We start from the raw sequence: 17371 nt of genomic DNA, 5'->3' as shown, positions 1-17371 counted from the left end.
AAACTGTATTATGCCTTTTGCAAATACTTTAAAGTTAATATAGCTAAAAACTTAAGATTGAACATTTGAGTTCTCATTAAACCAAACATAAAATTTGTCCTCATATTTTTTTAAATGTTTATTTTTGAGAGAGTGTGTGTGAGTGGGCAAGGGGCAGAGAGAGGGAGACACAGAATCTGAAGCAGGCTCCAGTCTCTGAGCTGTCAGCACAAAACCGATGCAGGGCTTGAACCCATGAACCGTGAGATCATGACCTGAGCTGAAGTCAGACGCTTAACCGGGCACAAGCTACCCAGGCACGCCATCCTCATATTTTTAATGCATCTTCCAAATCCTACTGAACAGAACTTTCAGCAAGTACCATAAAGAATGTAAAAAATACAAAGCCTTTGACTTCTCCCAACAGAATATACTGCTTGAAGATAATTTCATTGGTACTCACTAGTAATAAACATTTTCTTGATTTACTATTTCAATCCTAGATTAGGCAAAATCTACAATTCAGAGTGCTATGCTACTGATACCACTATACATAGGTATTACCATACCTCTTTTCTGGCAGATGAGGAAATAAAAAGACTCGGAACCGATGTTTTAGAAGATCAAGACATTTAACAAACTTTAAACACATATACACTCTGATTTCTAAACAAGAAATGGAACCTAATTGACCAAAATAAAAAAGGTGGGAAGAATGAGGAAAGTCTTGTTATTCATAGTACTTTTTATGTACTGTCAGTAAAAAACACAATTGTGTAATATAGATATCTTCACAGCATGAGATAAATTTTCTTCAAAGAAGTCACCAAAATTATGGCACTGAAGCCAATTTTTAAAACTTTTATTGATTTTAAATTCAAAACAAAATCCAGTTTGAACCACAAAATTCAGTTTGAACCACAAGTGGGAATACAGTGTGTTCAAGATATTTCTAAAGCTATTATTCTACATAATGACAAAACAGCATTGCATAATATGAACTTTTCATTCCAGTAGTTTATAGATTTTCTTAGGAAGAATTAAATTTTTTAACACCACTTAATAGGACTTCACAAAAAAGATATTTTTTAAATGACTTGCCAAATTTATCATTATGAGTTTTAAAACAAGTCTATAAATGGGTAAAGAAGCAAGCAAAATCTTCACTTTTATGTTTGCAAGGCTCTGCCTTTATAAAGCAAGAAGAGTAGATTATGTATTTTTTGTTGAAAACTTTTTGTACTTAAATCTCACAAGTGTGTTGGCACTTAGAAATCCACATACTGTATTTCATCAGATTCTGATCAACCTGATTTTGTGTAATGCTAGTTCTACAAGGTACAGAAATTCCCCATTGCTCCTAATGCCAGGGGACTAACCCGAAGTTGTTATTCCACTCTTATCTGTGCAGAAAAGTCTGTTGATCTTTTAACCAGCCCTCTGCCTTACCTGATGCCAAAGAGAAAAGAGACTGGAAAGATTCTTGCTGCCCTTGGAGCAAGAGACAACACAGGGAGGGGAGAATTTAGCTGTTGATGGGTTTAGCACATATCTAGATGTATGCCCTGGAACACAACACTGCCTCCAAGATCCTCTTTAAGTCAAGTCATTTCTTAACACTATAAACTATATGGTGTTCTTAAGTCTGTATCGTCAAACAGAAGCTTCTGTTACAGTAATTAATCTGTCTCTGGAGCAAAGTTTCTTTTAAGGAAAAACACTACTGACTACCTCAAGTGATTGCCAAATGTAGAGCTTGTTTTAAATGTGACTCAGAGTCCTCTAGAATGCCATGGCAACTACTGTGAGTCTGCTTATTAACAAAAAGGAAGAAAAAGAGGACTAATTTTATAGATAAATGTAAGGATGAATTACTGAAGTTCCAAAATCAAAGTCTGATTCTAAACACAATAACAAAGAAATTTTTCCATTCAGGATTAAGATGTCTTTAAGAGTTGAAACGATTTTGGAGGTCATCCAGCCCAACTTCCATCCAGATATCACGCCTCTCACATATAGTAGTCTTCTGAATTATAAAAATTTATAAAGTTATTTTTTTAAAAACTACATAAATAAAAATTATACATATAGAAATATCTATTCAGCAATGCCATAATTTAAATATTTAAATCAAACTGGGTAGAATTGGTTACTTCTCACCCCCATAGACTGTATTTACACACTAACACATCAAATTACATTTAAACAATAGTACTAACTGGACTAAAATGGAGAAAAAGTGTTCTAACACAGTCCCTAATATTTTCATAAACACAAAACTGCAAGTCACCAATGTGAATTGTATCTCAAACTGCCAAAAAAAAATTGTAAGTAACTTGCTAACCTGGAATTGGGTCTCTCATTTAAGGTTTGATTCTGGAATGTAAATACGGTTTTTCAAAGTAATAAAATCTCTTGTATATAGTCTATATATACTAATCGTTTACAGGGACTGTGAATCTATATAGCATCACAAATGGGAAGCTCTAGTGATTAACGAAGTATGTCCAACACAGAAAATAACTCTTTATTCAGTCAAAAGTATAAAAGGTTTGACCTTATTTGAAATATGAAAAAGCTGAGTACTTGAAAGATATATGAAAATACTCAGCAAAGATACTATGAAAAATTGAAAAAGTAACTTTTTTTCTCAAAAAATTATTTTAGGCCACAGTATGTAACAGAACTTATTGCTATTTGAAATATCATTAAAAATAGGTTCATATATAGAAGAGATCATACGTTACTAATATAAAACGATATGCTCCTTTTAGAAGACATATTCTCTAGATCTCATTTCTAAAACTCTGTATTTTCTCATTTCCAAAATTTCTGTATATAGCTAATCAAACTGACCTTACCAAAATCCCACAAATTATAAATCAATTAAAGTTCTGATCTCATTAATTTTAGCTTGTTTCATTTCATTAGCATTTGTTTTTTTAGTTCCAAAGGCTCCAGCAGCAAGTTCTCTCTTTGTGTTTTGTATTTTCAGCATATTTTCTTCAACAGAATCCTTCACAATGAACTTTAAAAAAGAAAAAAAAAAGTAAGTACTTTTAGGTTACAATATTTAAAATCTTCAATGTAAAAAAAAAAAAAAATGAAAATTAAGACATGATAAAATCTTGGTCCACTATAAGGAAATCTGCTTTTCTACTGTATTACAAAGCTTTTAAAATTGCTCAATAATCTATTATAAACTATTTAGCTCTTTTTTTCTCAATATGCAGTGAGTATATTCAGAACATGACATAGTAACTACAGCTGAACACTGCTTTCCCTCATCACTCAGTATGGCTTTCTTGTATAAAGAATATGGCTGTAAGGCCATAAAGTTACATCTTTACAACAGCACCATAGCAAACCTATAAGCAAACTTTATAGGCAACTCTGTAACTGGAATTAGCAATATAAATTTAGCATTATATTTAAATAGCCAAATGAGATTTTCCAAGAAATGGAATAAGCCTTTACCTGGTTTAACTTACAATCTGAAAAAGTTAAAGAGAAAAAAGACAGATGCCTAAGAAGAATTTCTGATAGGGGCGCCCTGGGTGGCTCAGTCAGGTTAAGTGTCCAGTTTTGACTCATGTCATGATCTCATGGTTTCCATGAGTTCAAGCCCCACGTTGGGCTCTGTGTAGAGCTCAGAGCCTGCAGCTTGCTTCAGATTCTGTGTGTCCCTCTCTCTCTGCCTTTCTCCCAGTCATGCTCTCTCTCAAAAATAAAAAAATTAAACATTTCTGATAAAAACCTTGATTAGAAAATATCCTCATTAACCTACAAATAAATGCCCTCAATCTTAAATGTATCCGCTAGAACTTTACCAAGTACAGTACACTTAAAACAATAAAAGGAACAGGTCAAGAATGATTACTATCACTACTACTATTCAACATTGTGTAGAGATCCCAGTAACTGTAATAATTAAACAAGATGAACTATACAACGTGAAAAGACCTAAGTAGAGAGACATACTAAATTCTTGTATGGGAACACTCCTTATTTATAAAGGAGACCATTCTCAAATTGATCATAAGTTCAATAAACCCCAAAAAAGATTTCTTAAATGGGATCTGGTAACTTGTAAATCCACAGTTCAATTCAAGAGTAAATAATCATATTAACCAATCTTGAAAAAAAAGGGTTAATGAGAACACTTTGTCCTGCTAGTTATCAAAGCATACTTTAAAAAACCATAATAATTATTAAAGTGATATTGTCCTGGGATTAGGAAAAGAAATTAGTGAAACCGGAACACGGGAACAAAAGTCCAGAAAGAGACTCACGTTAATATATATGAACTCGTTTATGATAAAAGTGACATTTCAAATAAGGAGAAAAAAAGGATATACTTTAAAAAAAAAAAAAAAAGATGGAGCACACAGCTCTTCATTTGAAAAAAGAACCATATCATGACTCCTAAAAGATAAAACATTTTAAAAGAATATGGGAGGGATTTGTTTTTAAATTTGAAGATAAATTCTAAGATCTTAAAATCCATAAGGTATTTTTAAAAAGCTGACCTGTTTTAAAATCATAAAAAACACAACCAGTTCAAAGGAAAAGCTTGATAACAAACCATCTGCAATATACCTAACAAATTTTAAATCAGACTGTATAAAAGAGTCCTTTATTTTATAAGACTATATTTGTACTTCATGAAAACTGGGCAAACACCAACCAATTCACAGAAAAAAATATTAACAGATAAGCGAAATACAAATATACTCAAAGTCTTTGGTATACGTAAATTGAAAGGGGACTTTTAAAAAAATTTTAATGTTTATTCATTTTGTGAGAGAAAGCATGAACTCTTGGGAGAGGGACAGAGATAGGGAGACACAGAATCTGAAACAGGCTCCAGGCTCTGAGCTGTCAGCACAGAGCCCCGACGGTGGGACTCGAATTCATGAACCATGAGATCACGACCTGAGGTGAAGTCAGATGCTTAACCAACTGGGCCACGTAGGTGCCCTGAAAGGGCACTTTTTTGACCATCATGTAAGGAAAAATTTATATCATGCTTATATATCATTAAGCCTATTTTGAAAACAACTTGAAAGCTGTAAGAGTTCTAAATCCAGAATTCTAGTTTCCTTAACCTATCCTGAAGAAGTACTTTTATGTAATATAATGCCAATTATGGCACTGTTTTTATTAGCAAAACATTAGACTAGTTAAAGAAATTATGATGTATCTATATGCAGATGTTAAAAAAAAATGGCTTTGTAGGGTCATCAAATACACAGAAAGCAGAAGGTTGTTTGCTGAGGGCTGAGTTTCAAGTTGCGATGAAAAAGTTCCGGAGATGGATGATGGTGATAACTGCATGACAGTATGAAAGTAAGTACTGCCACTGAACTGGACACTTCACAGTATTTACTTCAACTATTTTTATGTATACTTTACTAGTATAGGAAAAAAAAAGAATAGGCTCTATATGTACTTATATGGTAGTTCCCAATATATACTGCTAAGGGAAAAAAATAAAAGTATGGTCCCATTTACCTTAAAAGAAATTTTTTAAAGGAGAGATGTATACATACAAATGAATCTATGTAAAGTAGAGAAAGGGACTTTGAATAACATGTTAAACTACTGATGGTGGTTTCCTCTAAAGGAGATTAAAGGTGATCTTCATATTTTGTTCTGCATAATTCTGCAAACTTTTACAATATATTCATACATTTTTTTGTGTAATTTTAAAAACCAAATCAACTTAATTTTAAAACACATGGCTTAAAAACTCACTTTTGTGATGATAACTTCTTGCTTCTGGCCAAGTCTATGGCATCTGTCAAAGCACTGATCTTCAGCAGCTGGATTCCAGGCCTAACAAGAATATGAACGACTTTATTACCACCCTGATCTGTGAGTTTTCTGCACATATCCTTTCATTTCAGTATTACTCAGTCATCTATTACTGACTCAAATTTCTCTGACTGAATTAGATACTGACATAAATGCTCTGGGAACCCCACCCGCTCTGCTACTATGACCAGCAGCTACTCTCCATTTCACTCCACTGCTTCTAGTATCCAATAACAGTGCCTGATGCATAGAAAGCACCCAGCTTTAGTATCTTTTCTTTTTCATTTTGAAGTTGATCTATGTTTAACAAAGGAAAAAAAGGTTACACATCCTCTTAAATGGCTTAATTTATATCAGAAAAGATACATAATTGGGTCGATTTATGAAAAAAAGTTTTCTTTTTGCTGGTTTTTCTTTTTTACTTCCATTTGTTAAAAGTCCTAAAACTAGAGGCTCTGTTGATGTAATTTTTTGTATCTATATTTGAATGTGACTTCAAAATTGAACTAAAAGTAACATTAAACAAAGGCATTCTCATGGAGACTTTTTTTTTTTTTTTTTTTTAAAGAGAGAGAGCTGTGGAGAGGGGCAGAGGTAGAGAGAGAATCAGAGAATCTTAAGTAGGCTTCATGCTGGGGGCGGGGTTTCCATCCCACAACCTTGGGATCATGACCTGAGCTGAAATCAAGAGTTGGATGCTCAACCAAACCACCCAGGCACGCGTTTGGGGACTGTCTTAAAGTGAAGAATAAAACAATGAAGCGAAGAAAAGAATAAGCAGAAACATACAGAGTTCTTCAGTCTAGAAATACAGGAGTCAAATGGTTTGGAAATACTATCATGAACTATCAGTGTAGGGATCATTAAATTTTAAACTATGGGATGATTCTTGAAGCTGAAAATGGGGTGTTGAGGGAAAAGTAACATTTACACAGCAAAGTACTATCTGAAAATTAAAATCATAAATGCACATGTAAGTAAGTGTATAATAGGATTCATACTCAGGCTGTTACTTTCTTCTATTTAAAGTTCCTTTGAGCTCTAGGGAAAAGGAGATTTTACTACTGTTGTAATCTGAGTTTTGGGTGGTTTTTGTACAGAAATCAGATTTTAAGGAAATATTTAGCTTATGGTTTTCTAAAACTGATAATCATATTTTGTACATATTTTATATTTCACAATTGGACACGCTTAGAAACCGTTATACCAAGAGCCCAGGTAAAATGTTCTTTCTGTTGTATTTTACCTAGGAACCTTCTAATGAGCTGACAATATATGTATAGTATGACTACCAGGAATCTAAATTTATCTCATGATCTAAAACTGACAGTTTTCATTCTCACATGTACTGATGAAGGAAGGTAGTAATTAGCTTTATCAAAAGTTCATAATCAAAAATTTAAAATACACCTTAGCCCTTATGCAATATTCCATGAAAAGGTCAAAGATTTTCATGAGTTATTTTCCTGGAACGTGGCTTCCATTTCAAAGTTAGAAACATTTAAAATGTTCAATGAAAATCAATCTGTGAATTACTAAAACATTCCAGAAGTTTTTGTAAACTGATAATATAGTTTTTGATCATCAGTTTTATAAAACTATATTTGGTATCCTACCTTTTCCTTATCAGATATTAAGATTATAACCAAAGAAAAAAATAATTTGGGAATCTGTCCAAAAATCATCTTTTAAGAATATCATCAGGTTAGTTAAAACTCTAGCAAAGATTTAAGACTTCATCCACAAACCTAAGGCAAGAAAACACAACAGACCACTGCCATCCATGACAATAATGTCTGTGAATGCCAAAATATGGCTCTGGCTAGTATTGAACTGGGTGGGTGTTATTACCCTCAGGTGAGGAAAAAGTCTTGGTAAGAGGTGCGTTCATACATAAACTAGATGACCTAACCAGAAGAACTCAAATTTGTAGCTCAGTAAACTTGGTTATGAAATTTTCTGAGTTTCAGGCAATAAGCTCTAAAACCACAAATCTCAAATCTATGAATCACAGAAATAGCAAATAGGGTTGCCTCTAGCCCAAACAGTAACCCAGTAAAAATTAGAAACTAAATTAGTCCAGAATGCCTGCAGCTCAAACAGCCTCTTTGAGCAATTAGAACAAGGTGCTGCTCCTCTGTGGATGTTCCTCCTAGGTCAGTTTAGTGAGTAAAGTTCAGTCTGAATTTTAGCTCCCACTCTACAGCTAAACCTATATTATACCAACCACAAGTGATTGCACCCTATTAGATCTAGAATTTATCCAAAATATTCCATGAATGGTATTAGTTTCTAAAATTGTGATGCTGGACACCTGCACCTGAATCACCTATGATCTGTATTAAAACAGCTTCCTGGGTCACATCTAAGAACTCCTAAATCTCTGAGGATAGAGGTCAGAAATTACATTCTACCTAATTCTTTGCACATTAAAAATTGAGACTATTAGCACCATGATGGTAGCTACTTTGTCTACCTTGTTTATAGCCAGATTCCTAGTGCCTGTAAGACTCCTTGACACAACATAGGACTGCATTATTTGTTGGCCAAATGGATGAAACCACTACATTAAAAGCATGACAGATAACAGAAACTAACTGCATATATAGAAGTAGAAAACTGCAGCACACAAATTAAAAACATGGACTTTGATCCCTTCTCTGTGCTTCAGTTTCCTCACCTGTAAAGTAAGGACAGTAATACATTGACCTCATAGGGATATTGTGACAATTTCATTTGATATATGTAAAGTGCTTAAGAAAAAGCCCTCAATACACATTTACTAAGTTATCATCTATTTCTAAAGTTTGCCTCAGAGTTTTCACAATCAATTATAACTATAAAGGTATTTACCAAACAGTTCATTTTTCAAAAAAGTTTAAAATCTACAGAACTACTTACTGGATCCATTAAAAACACGCGAGAAGCTGCAGAAAGATTTAAACCAACTCCACCTGCTTTCAAAGATAGAAGCATTATAGTTGGAGATCCTGCTTCAGTGTTTTGAAAACACTGAATTGATTCAACTCTTTTCTTCTGTGCCATAGAACCATCCAAACGAGTAAACACAAATCCAGAGGCTCTAATGGAAGGACAAAAGAGACAAGTAACACCTTCTATACTATTTTAAAAACATGTTAATTACAAATTTCATTCAACCAATTCTTCCACTTATTTATTCTGACAAATATTTACTAACCACCAGTCAGTATTTTTTCTGATAAATTCAGGACTTATCTTTAAAATCCTATGCTCCCAGGAAATATTGTGACTCTATCATTTTACATAGATGAAATGACTGTAACTGGTAAGACAATTATTTTTTGCTATCCCTATCAAAACACTTACATAAAATCCTTTTACTCAAAGTGAGAAACAATACTGAATTTACCTGAGTGGTGTTTCTATTAAAGACAGGAATGTTGTAAACTGAGAAACAACTAAACTTTTTATGTTGGGGTTCTTCTTTCTTAAGTCAATCAATGCATGCATTAGTGCATTAATCTGCAAAAAAAATTAGAACACCTGTTGGATTCCATTTTGAACAGGCAAAATACATATAATTTTTTTATTAGGAAAAGAAAGGCCCTGCCCCATTATTTCCCTAAAAATGCAAAAGTAAAAGACAATGTTTTTAAAAACACTGAAAAAATGCACTCATAAACTGAAGCTTCTTTGCTCTCAAATGCACCACTAGAAAATTAAAAAGTTAACACTAACAGAGCATAATATTTAAATGACAGGATGAAAAGAATTATTTTAATAAATGGTATCCTCATATAAATGTAAAACAAATACTCAAATATTTGCCCATGTATATTTTACCTTTGAACTGGATGTCCATTCCATATTAGACTTTTTTTCAGTGTCACATGCCAATTCTTCTGGAGGACATTCTAATAAATTGTCTCCATGTATATCATTTCTGCATAAAGGACATTTAGGATGTGGCTATATAAGAAAAGAATAAGATATGAATGAAGCTTATCAGAGGAACAAATAACAACTTACCTAAAATTTTTTATCAAGTTTATTTGAGAGAGAGCAAGTGAGCGCACGATGGTGGGGCAGAAAGAGAATCCCAAGCAGGCTCTGCACCATCAGCACAGAGCCAGACATGGGGCTCAAACTCACGAACCGTGAGATCATGACCTGAGCTAAAATCAAGGGTCAGATGTTTGACTGACCGAGTCACCCAGGTGCCCCAACTTACCTAAATTTTTAAAAAGCATGGTAAATTCTAAAACCTTAATAACTAGCATTTTATTAGACTTTTTAGATTCATCCACTTGAGATAAATCTGTACATGCTCAACTCCAGGCAGATGTAATGTTCTAATGTGTCAAGTGGGACTGGGTAAAAAAAGGAGCAAAAAGTATGTCATCTTGACTAGCAACAGGAGCTTGAAACAAATATTATAATACAGTTTACCCTTGAACATGGGTATGAGGATTTTTTTTCAGTAAATACAGTACAGTACTATAAATGAATTTTATGATTTTAGTATTTTCTCTTTACTGTAAGAATACCACATATAATATATAACAAAGATATGTGTCAACTGTTTATGTTATCAGTAAGGCCTCCAGTCAACAGTAGGCTATTAGTAAAGTTTTAGGGCAGATTTTCTGCACAGGGGGTTAGCACCCCAACCCCTGCCTTGTTCAGGGTGAAGTGTACTATTTGCAGACAAGTAAAGAAACCAGAAATAATAGTATCTTGAACCTAACTACATTACAGCACACTAGTTGAAACTGTTCTTTAGGAAAAAAAAAAAAAATTTCTGGGGCACCTGGGTGACTCTGTCGGTTCAGTGTCCAACTTTGGCTCAGGTCATGATCTCATAGTTTGTGACTTTGAGCCCTGCATCAAGCTTTCTGCTGTCAGCACAGAGCCCGCTTTGGATCCTCTATCCCCCTCTCTCTGCCCCTCCCATCCTGCTTCTCTCAAAATAAACTTAATTTTTTTTTTCCTTTTTAGATGGCTTACAAAGCTAGTCAAGACCTGTTAAATCCTATCAGGCTCATTCAAAGCAATATTTTTTGTGTCCATTTGTACCAACACAAGCTAATAAACAGTCTCCAAAATAACTACATACCAAATACTATTATAATAAAAAAGATTGTGAAACTAAAACAATGTTAAAAGTCAGTTTAGTGGTGTTAGCTTTGGGGAGGAGGGAGGAGGTAAATGATTGGAAGGGGACACAGGGAGACCAGAGTAGTAGTTAAATGAATGTGTTTACTTCATAATTCACTCAACTGCACAATCATGACTTAGGCATTTTTTCCTACAAGTATACCAATAAAAATGTTTTAAAAAAAACTCTACCTCAGCTGAAGAACTGCTTAAAGGATTATTCCACTTCAAAAATTCTACCATATCTAAGAATCTAGACCTACCTTATCCAATAGCCAATAAATACATGTGGCAAGCCCCTGAAATGCAGCAAAGGCAAACTGAGATGTGCTGTAACTGTACAATACCACACTCTGAACACTTAAAGTAAAAAAATCATGTAAAAATCTCAATTTTAGATATACTGGATAAACAAAAATGTCACTAACTTCACCTATTTCTACTAGAAAGTTTAAAATTACCTTTGTGTCTCACATTACTGACCCATTTATTGGATAGCAATGATCTTAACAGTAGAACTAGGATATTAACTGTGAACATGCCTCCAAATGTGTGGTGTCTTTTTATGTTTAAAAGGAATTATAAGAAACAGATTACCTATAAAATAGTGACATAATTAACCATAAAAGGTGCACTAGTAGGTCTAAGTAAATCCAACTCTTTACAATCTGTTGGACTTCGGTTTTCATTACACTCAAGACTGACTAGTGCACCATTCCATCAAACACTGACTCTGTACCTAGCATAAACTAACCTGCTCGTTCTGAATGACTTGGCAAATACAGGGCTTACAAAAGACATGTGCACAATGTGTTATGACAGGAACCGTTAAAGAATCCAAGCAAATTGCACATTCTTCATCAGAACCTGAGCTCAGAATTAACTTCATCTTCCTTATTAACTTCTTTCGTAGTTCTTCAGGTGTATCATTTCCTAGAGAAAAGGCTGAAAAATTAATTTCACAGCAAGATTTGTAATATGACTAGACAAGTTAATCTTCCTTATATGGGGAAAAGTTTTGCTCGGGTTGTCCTTATTTAGGTTTTTTCTATCATAGGCAAAAAGCATGGTTTAAATTAAAAAAAAATTCAGATGCTAGAATAGTAGCTAACCCACATAATATACCTTACACAACAGCATCATTATAGTCTGCACATACTACCACAGAATAAAAAGCAAATCCAATTTGTCACTGTTATCTGTCACTGGAAATCCTGGAAGACATCATTATTACTCCATTTCATTGGTAAGAATTTGTGGGTATATTCTTGAGTCCTATTCTAAAAACAATGTTCATCTGACGAATAAGAAACTGTATTTAGGTAATATGAAAAATTTCTCATCCTGATTTAAATATCCCTAACCAATATAATAGTGTAAACCAATCACATCTACTTACCTGAGGGACCACTGGAAGACACTGCATTCGTAAGAAGATGAGTATGACAACAAATCTGCCGCAATCTAAGCAAAAGACCCAGGACATCTGCATAGTGTGCAAGGACAGTCCCTTCATTAAAATACCTAGAGATAAAAATGTTAAATATTATGAAGGCCTTTAAGCAATATTACTCCCTATTCTAAAATAGTGGAATAAAAATGGCATTGTTCCCTTCTTCTCTGGAAATCAAAACAGTGGAAAACAGAAAAGCAAACCACCTTTAATGAAATAAGAGACTTGTAACAATGAAGCAAAATATATGAGAAATGGCTGCCAGTTACAATAGAAGTTGGATAGAAGATACCCAGAGAGATGACTGCAGATCTCAAACAGACCTGCCAGAGCACAGTTCTTCAAAACAGATGGCACAACCCTTAGGGGAAAATCAACATGTTTCATATGCAAAAACAGAACAGGGTACATGGCTGTGGTCTGAACTTCCCTGGACAAGTTTTATACCAAAGAGAGAAGACCAGCTAAATAAGGAAATACAACAGACCTACTGTGTTTACAGAAAAGATTATGGGCATAAAATTCCATATTACAAGGAATCTACAGCTTCTGATCTCTGTTGCATAAGCACAAATAAAACCTAAAAGGCTCATATATATAACCCTGAGTCATAATTTATATAGGGATACTTCCTACTAGTCTGTGACATAGCTATGGCCTTCCCCCTTCATATTAACCTCATAAATAGTCCAGAAAGAACTCAAGACATTCAAATATAATAATCAGCAAAGAGCAAGGGACGAACAAATGGCATTGAAAGAAAACTCACCAAAAAAATGTGGCCACAGAGCAAATAAAAATTATGAACAAGGATACTGCCATGATTTACTATCATGGCAAAACAACAGATGAAAACTGAGGTGGTACAGTTCAGAAGTGTGAAAGAGAAAAGTGAACCATCAGAGAAATGAAAGCCACAATGAAATCAGCATAAAAGAGACAAGCCACTGACATAAACATAAGCAAGAATGTGGGAAACAGAAAGATACAAAATAAAACAGGGGTGCCTGGGTGACTCAGTCTGTCAAGAGTCCAACTTCAACTCAGGTCATGATCTCCCAGCTCGTGGGTTCGAGCCCCATATTAGGCTCTGTGCTGACAGCTCAGAGCCTGGAGCCTGCTTCACATTCTGTGTCTCCCCCCACCTCTCTGCTCCTCCCTTGCTTATGCGCTCTCTCTCAAAAATAAACTTAGAAAAAATAAAATTTAACAGAAAGATATAAAGGATTAGAATAAAATGATACCAATGGAAAACAAAAAAACATCTAAAACATACAAAGATAAAAAAAAATGGAACAGAAAACAACATTTAAAGAAAACTTTCCAGGAAAAGGAGGAGGTGGAAAAGCCCAGAATCTACAGATTTAAACAGTATCACATGTTCCAGAAAAAAATCAAGAGAGGTCTTGGTGCTGGACTTTAAAGAAAAACCTAAATCAGGGTTTTCAATAGAAACATCCAACAGAAAATACAGCAGGACAATGACAGGTTTCTGAAAGAAGAATGGGTAATCCAAAAATTATATACAATCACATTTATAAGTATATTAAGGCAATAGAAGAAGTACAGCTTAATGATTAGGAGCACAGACTCTAGAGCTAGACTGAGTTGAAAACCTGGCTCTGCCAATTTAACTGTGAAACTTTAGGTAGGTTTTTCTTTCTTTTTTTTTTTTTTATGTTTATTTTTGAGAGAGAAAGACACAGAGCATGAGTCGGGGAGAGGCAGAGAGAAAGACACAGAATCCAAAGGAGGCTCCAGTCTCTGAGCTGTCAGCACAGAGCCTGACATAGGGATCTAACTCACAAACTGTGAGATCATAAGCTGAGCCGAAGTTAGACACTTAACTAACTGAGCCACCTAGGTGCTCCGGGTAGATTTTTAACCTGTGTCTTCAGCTGTCACATCTTTATGAGTATGTATTATTACCATGACACTATAAGACAGTTGTATTAAAAAAGTTAATACATGGAAAACACTCAGAATAGTGTCTGCACTATGGTTAAGTCATATATCTATCCATCTATCTATCTGCTGTTATTATTAGTAATAGTAGTATTATGTCAACAAATAATTCTAAATAGTCAACAGTACAAAGAAGAGGCAATATAATATAAAGGTTAAACTCACAAGCTCTAGAACCAAACTGCCTGAATCTAAACACCAGCTCTGTCATTCACTAGCTGTGTGACCTAGTACAAGTTACTGGGCCTCAGACTCTTTATCTAGAAAACGTGGGTAATCATTGTATTGACTTGGTAAGATTGTTGTGAATTAAAACATATAAGCACTTGAATGCATAACATCTAGTAAGTGCTCAATAAATGTTACTAAATGTATTACATAGTAAAAAAATACTTTTAGGGGCGCCTGGGTGGCTCAGGTTATGATCTTGCGGTTCTTGAGTTCGAGCCCCACGTCGAGCTCTCTGCTGACAGCTCAGAACCTGGAGCCTGCTTTGGATTCTGCCCCTCCCCTGCTCATTCTCTCTCAGAAATAAACAAACATTTAAAAAAGAAAAAGAAAACTTTTAAAACAATCTATTTCTTTTCTGTGGTTTCAATAGTTAACTCTTCTCAACCTTTTCAAATAGAATAACCTTTACAACCAGTCTATTCCTTGGCATGGTCACTTACTACACTAATAGTCAGCATTTCAGTTTAACCGATCTCTTTTGAGTCCCAGATAAGAGTAGAAGCCTCCACCACTCCTCTTCCACCAGCCACTCCTGTCTTCCTTGTTAGATCTCTTCTCATCCAGTCTCATGCTTTAATTACCATCTACACACAGGTGACTTTCAAATTTACATTAAGAACTTTCCCGTGAACACTAATTTCCTATATATGAGACATCTCCACTTAGAAGTTTCACAGGCATCAGTCAATGGGTCCAAAACTGAACTTCCGATCTTTCTTGAAAAAACTCTGCTCCTCCCACAGACCTATTTCTGCAAATGGTAATTTCAACTTTCTAGTCACATTCATGTGAAAAAGCTCAGTGTTATCTTTGACTCCTGTCTCCCTCCCCATCAGCAAGTTCTGTTGGCTCTGCCTTCAAACTATGACAGAATCCAACCATTTTTCACCCCCTTCATCACCACTCTACTGTAGTGAAAACCACCATGATCTCTTACTTTGACTACTGCCACTCTTCTCCCTATCTATGCCCGTACTCCTAGAATCTAAATCTTAACACAGCAGTCAGTGATCCTTTTAAAATATAAGTAAGATTATATCACTCTCCTGGCTCAAAACCCTTCAAAGTTTTCTAAACTAAAGAAAGTAAGAGCCAAAGTCCTTGAAATATGCAGTAATGCCTTACAAAACCACCATGTAGTCCCCACTCCAATCTCTCTCTGACATCATTGCTATTCCATCTAGCTCATATCATCCAGCCACACTTGCCTCAGTTGCTTTCTAAGCTCACCAAACATGCTCCCAACTCAGGGCCTTTATACTTGCTGTTCCCTCTGAAATGTCCCCAATTCCAGTCTCTTTTAGACCTATTCCCACAGATCACCTCAGTAAGGTCTTCACTGAATAACCTATTAGCTTCAACACTTCCTATCCCCTTTCTCTGCTTTAGTTTTTTTCCATAAAATTTAATTTTTTTTAATTGTCTGTTTCCTGCCATTAAAATATAAACTCATTGAGGGTAAAGACTTTTGTCTATTTTATTATGTTGTATCTCAAAATGTATTACACTTAATAAATTCTGGTTGAAAGAATGAGTATGAAGGAAATTTCAATCACCACTGCAAAATTCTGAAATCTGAAATCACTTACTTAGAACAATCTTTTTCAAACTAATTCCTGTTAAACCTGCTTCGTATTTCAATGAAGTTCTCATATCTTGAAGATTCGCCTATTTTCTCAGCCCTCTTTTGCCTTTACTTGTCTCCTACTCATTCTGGTTCCATAAGCACTACCATCAAACATGTTCTTGCTTGGACTAGAATTTCTCACCTTCTACCAATCCCCAATCCCTTTATAATCTACGTCATCAGCTCCTATTCCCCAGATTTCACATGTTGTTGGAAAGTCCCAGATTTCACGTGTTGTTGGAAAGTCTACATATATTCAATACTACATGAAGCCTGTGTCCCACTCTAAGAACTTTAACAACTTTTTATAATGGCTGCAAATCCAGCTATCTTCAACTTCCCACCACCTTTCTCTGTAGATACCCTTTGTCTCATATTTCACTGAGTGCACTCTTTACCCCCCGCTAGGCTTCATTTTTATCCACCAATCTGCTTTATTCTCTTTTCTATGTGTAGTCTCTTCTATGCTTTCTTTTCTCAAGGCAGATTTTTCAAATAAAATGCAAAACACTGACAGAGCAACCAACCAGCAATCCTATGTACCAGTCTCACTTTCTTCTTCCGTTTACAAACTTCATGAAAGTGGTCTACCCCTACCTACAGCTGCTACTTCTTTGCAATTCCCTTACACCTACAATTTGGTACACACCTCACTATTCTGGTGAACCTATGTTAAGATTTTACACCAATAACTCCTGAATCACCATTTAAATGGCTTTTCTAAGTCTCCATACTATCTGACACTCCTAACCATTCCCTCTTTCTCCAACAGTTTTCTTTACTTTTCTTCATAATTCTGCCCTTGATAGAATCTTCTACATAAACTTCTCTTTATTTTCCTACTTCTTAAATGTGGACATTCCCCAAAGTTTTGGTCCTTAAATAGGTTTTCTCTCTCTCTCTCTCTCTCTCTCTCTATATATATATATATATATACTTCCCTCAATGTTTTTATCTACTCCCATGATAGAGAGCCAGGAATAGAACAAACAAGGTCTTTTAATAGCCATTCATAATTCATCATTTCATTTTTTTTCCTAACTTAAGGAATTACTTACCTGGTAAGTTGTAATACAATTTCATTTACTTCAACTACAAATTCATGAAAAACAATTTAAATAAAGAAGCATATTATCTTTCAGTATACTTCAGACTTTACT

General features: G+C 34.7%; 1 protein-coding gene across 6 annotated transcripts in view; it reads right to left on the bottom strand.

Annotated features, from left to right (window-relative positions):
* Positions 1 to 825: 825 nt before the first annotated feature.
* Positions 826 to 17371, bottom strand: part of HLTF (helicase like transcription factor) — a 50967-nt gene continuing 34421 nt past the window's right edge. For 2 of the 6 annotated variants that reach the window (XM_045037462.1, XM_045037465.1), the window contains exons 19-25: positions 12335 to 12459; positions 11690 to 11880; positions 9622 to 9747; positions 9188 to 9300; positions 8698 to 8878; positions 5737 to 5817; positions 826 to 3007 (exon numbers count right to left, since the gene is read on the bottom strand). In XM_045037462.1, coding sequence (XP_044893397.1) covers positions 2855 to 3007; positions 5737 to 5817; positions 8698 to 8878; positions 9188 to 9300; positions 9622 to 9747; positions 11690 to 11880; positions 12335 to 12459 — 970 coding nt within the window. In that variant the 3' untranslated portion in view covers positions 826 to 2854. The remainder of the gene's footprint in view (positions 3008 to 5736; positions 5818 to 8697; positions 8879 to 9187; positions 9301 to 9621; positions 9748 to 11689; positions 11881 to 12334; positions 12460 to 17371) is intronic. The other 4 variants (XM_019810583.3, XM_045037466.1, XM_045037464.1 and 1 more) reach the window with 3 other exon arrangements.

The sequence above is a fragment of the Felis catus genome, chromosome C2 (genome assembly GCF_018350175.1).
Source record: "Felis catus isolate Fca126 chromosome C2, F.catus_Fca126_mat1.0, whole genome shotgun sequence".
Classification (NCBI taxonomy): domain Eukaryota; kingdom Metazoa; phylum Chordata; class Mammalia; order Carnivora; family Felidae; genus Felis; species Felis catus.
The sequence above is the reverse complement of the archived record's forward strand: the minus strand, read 5'-3'. Positions and strand labels throughout refer to the sequence as shown.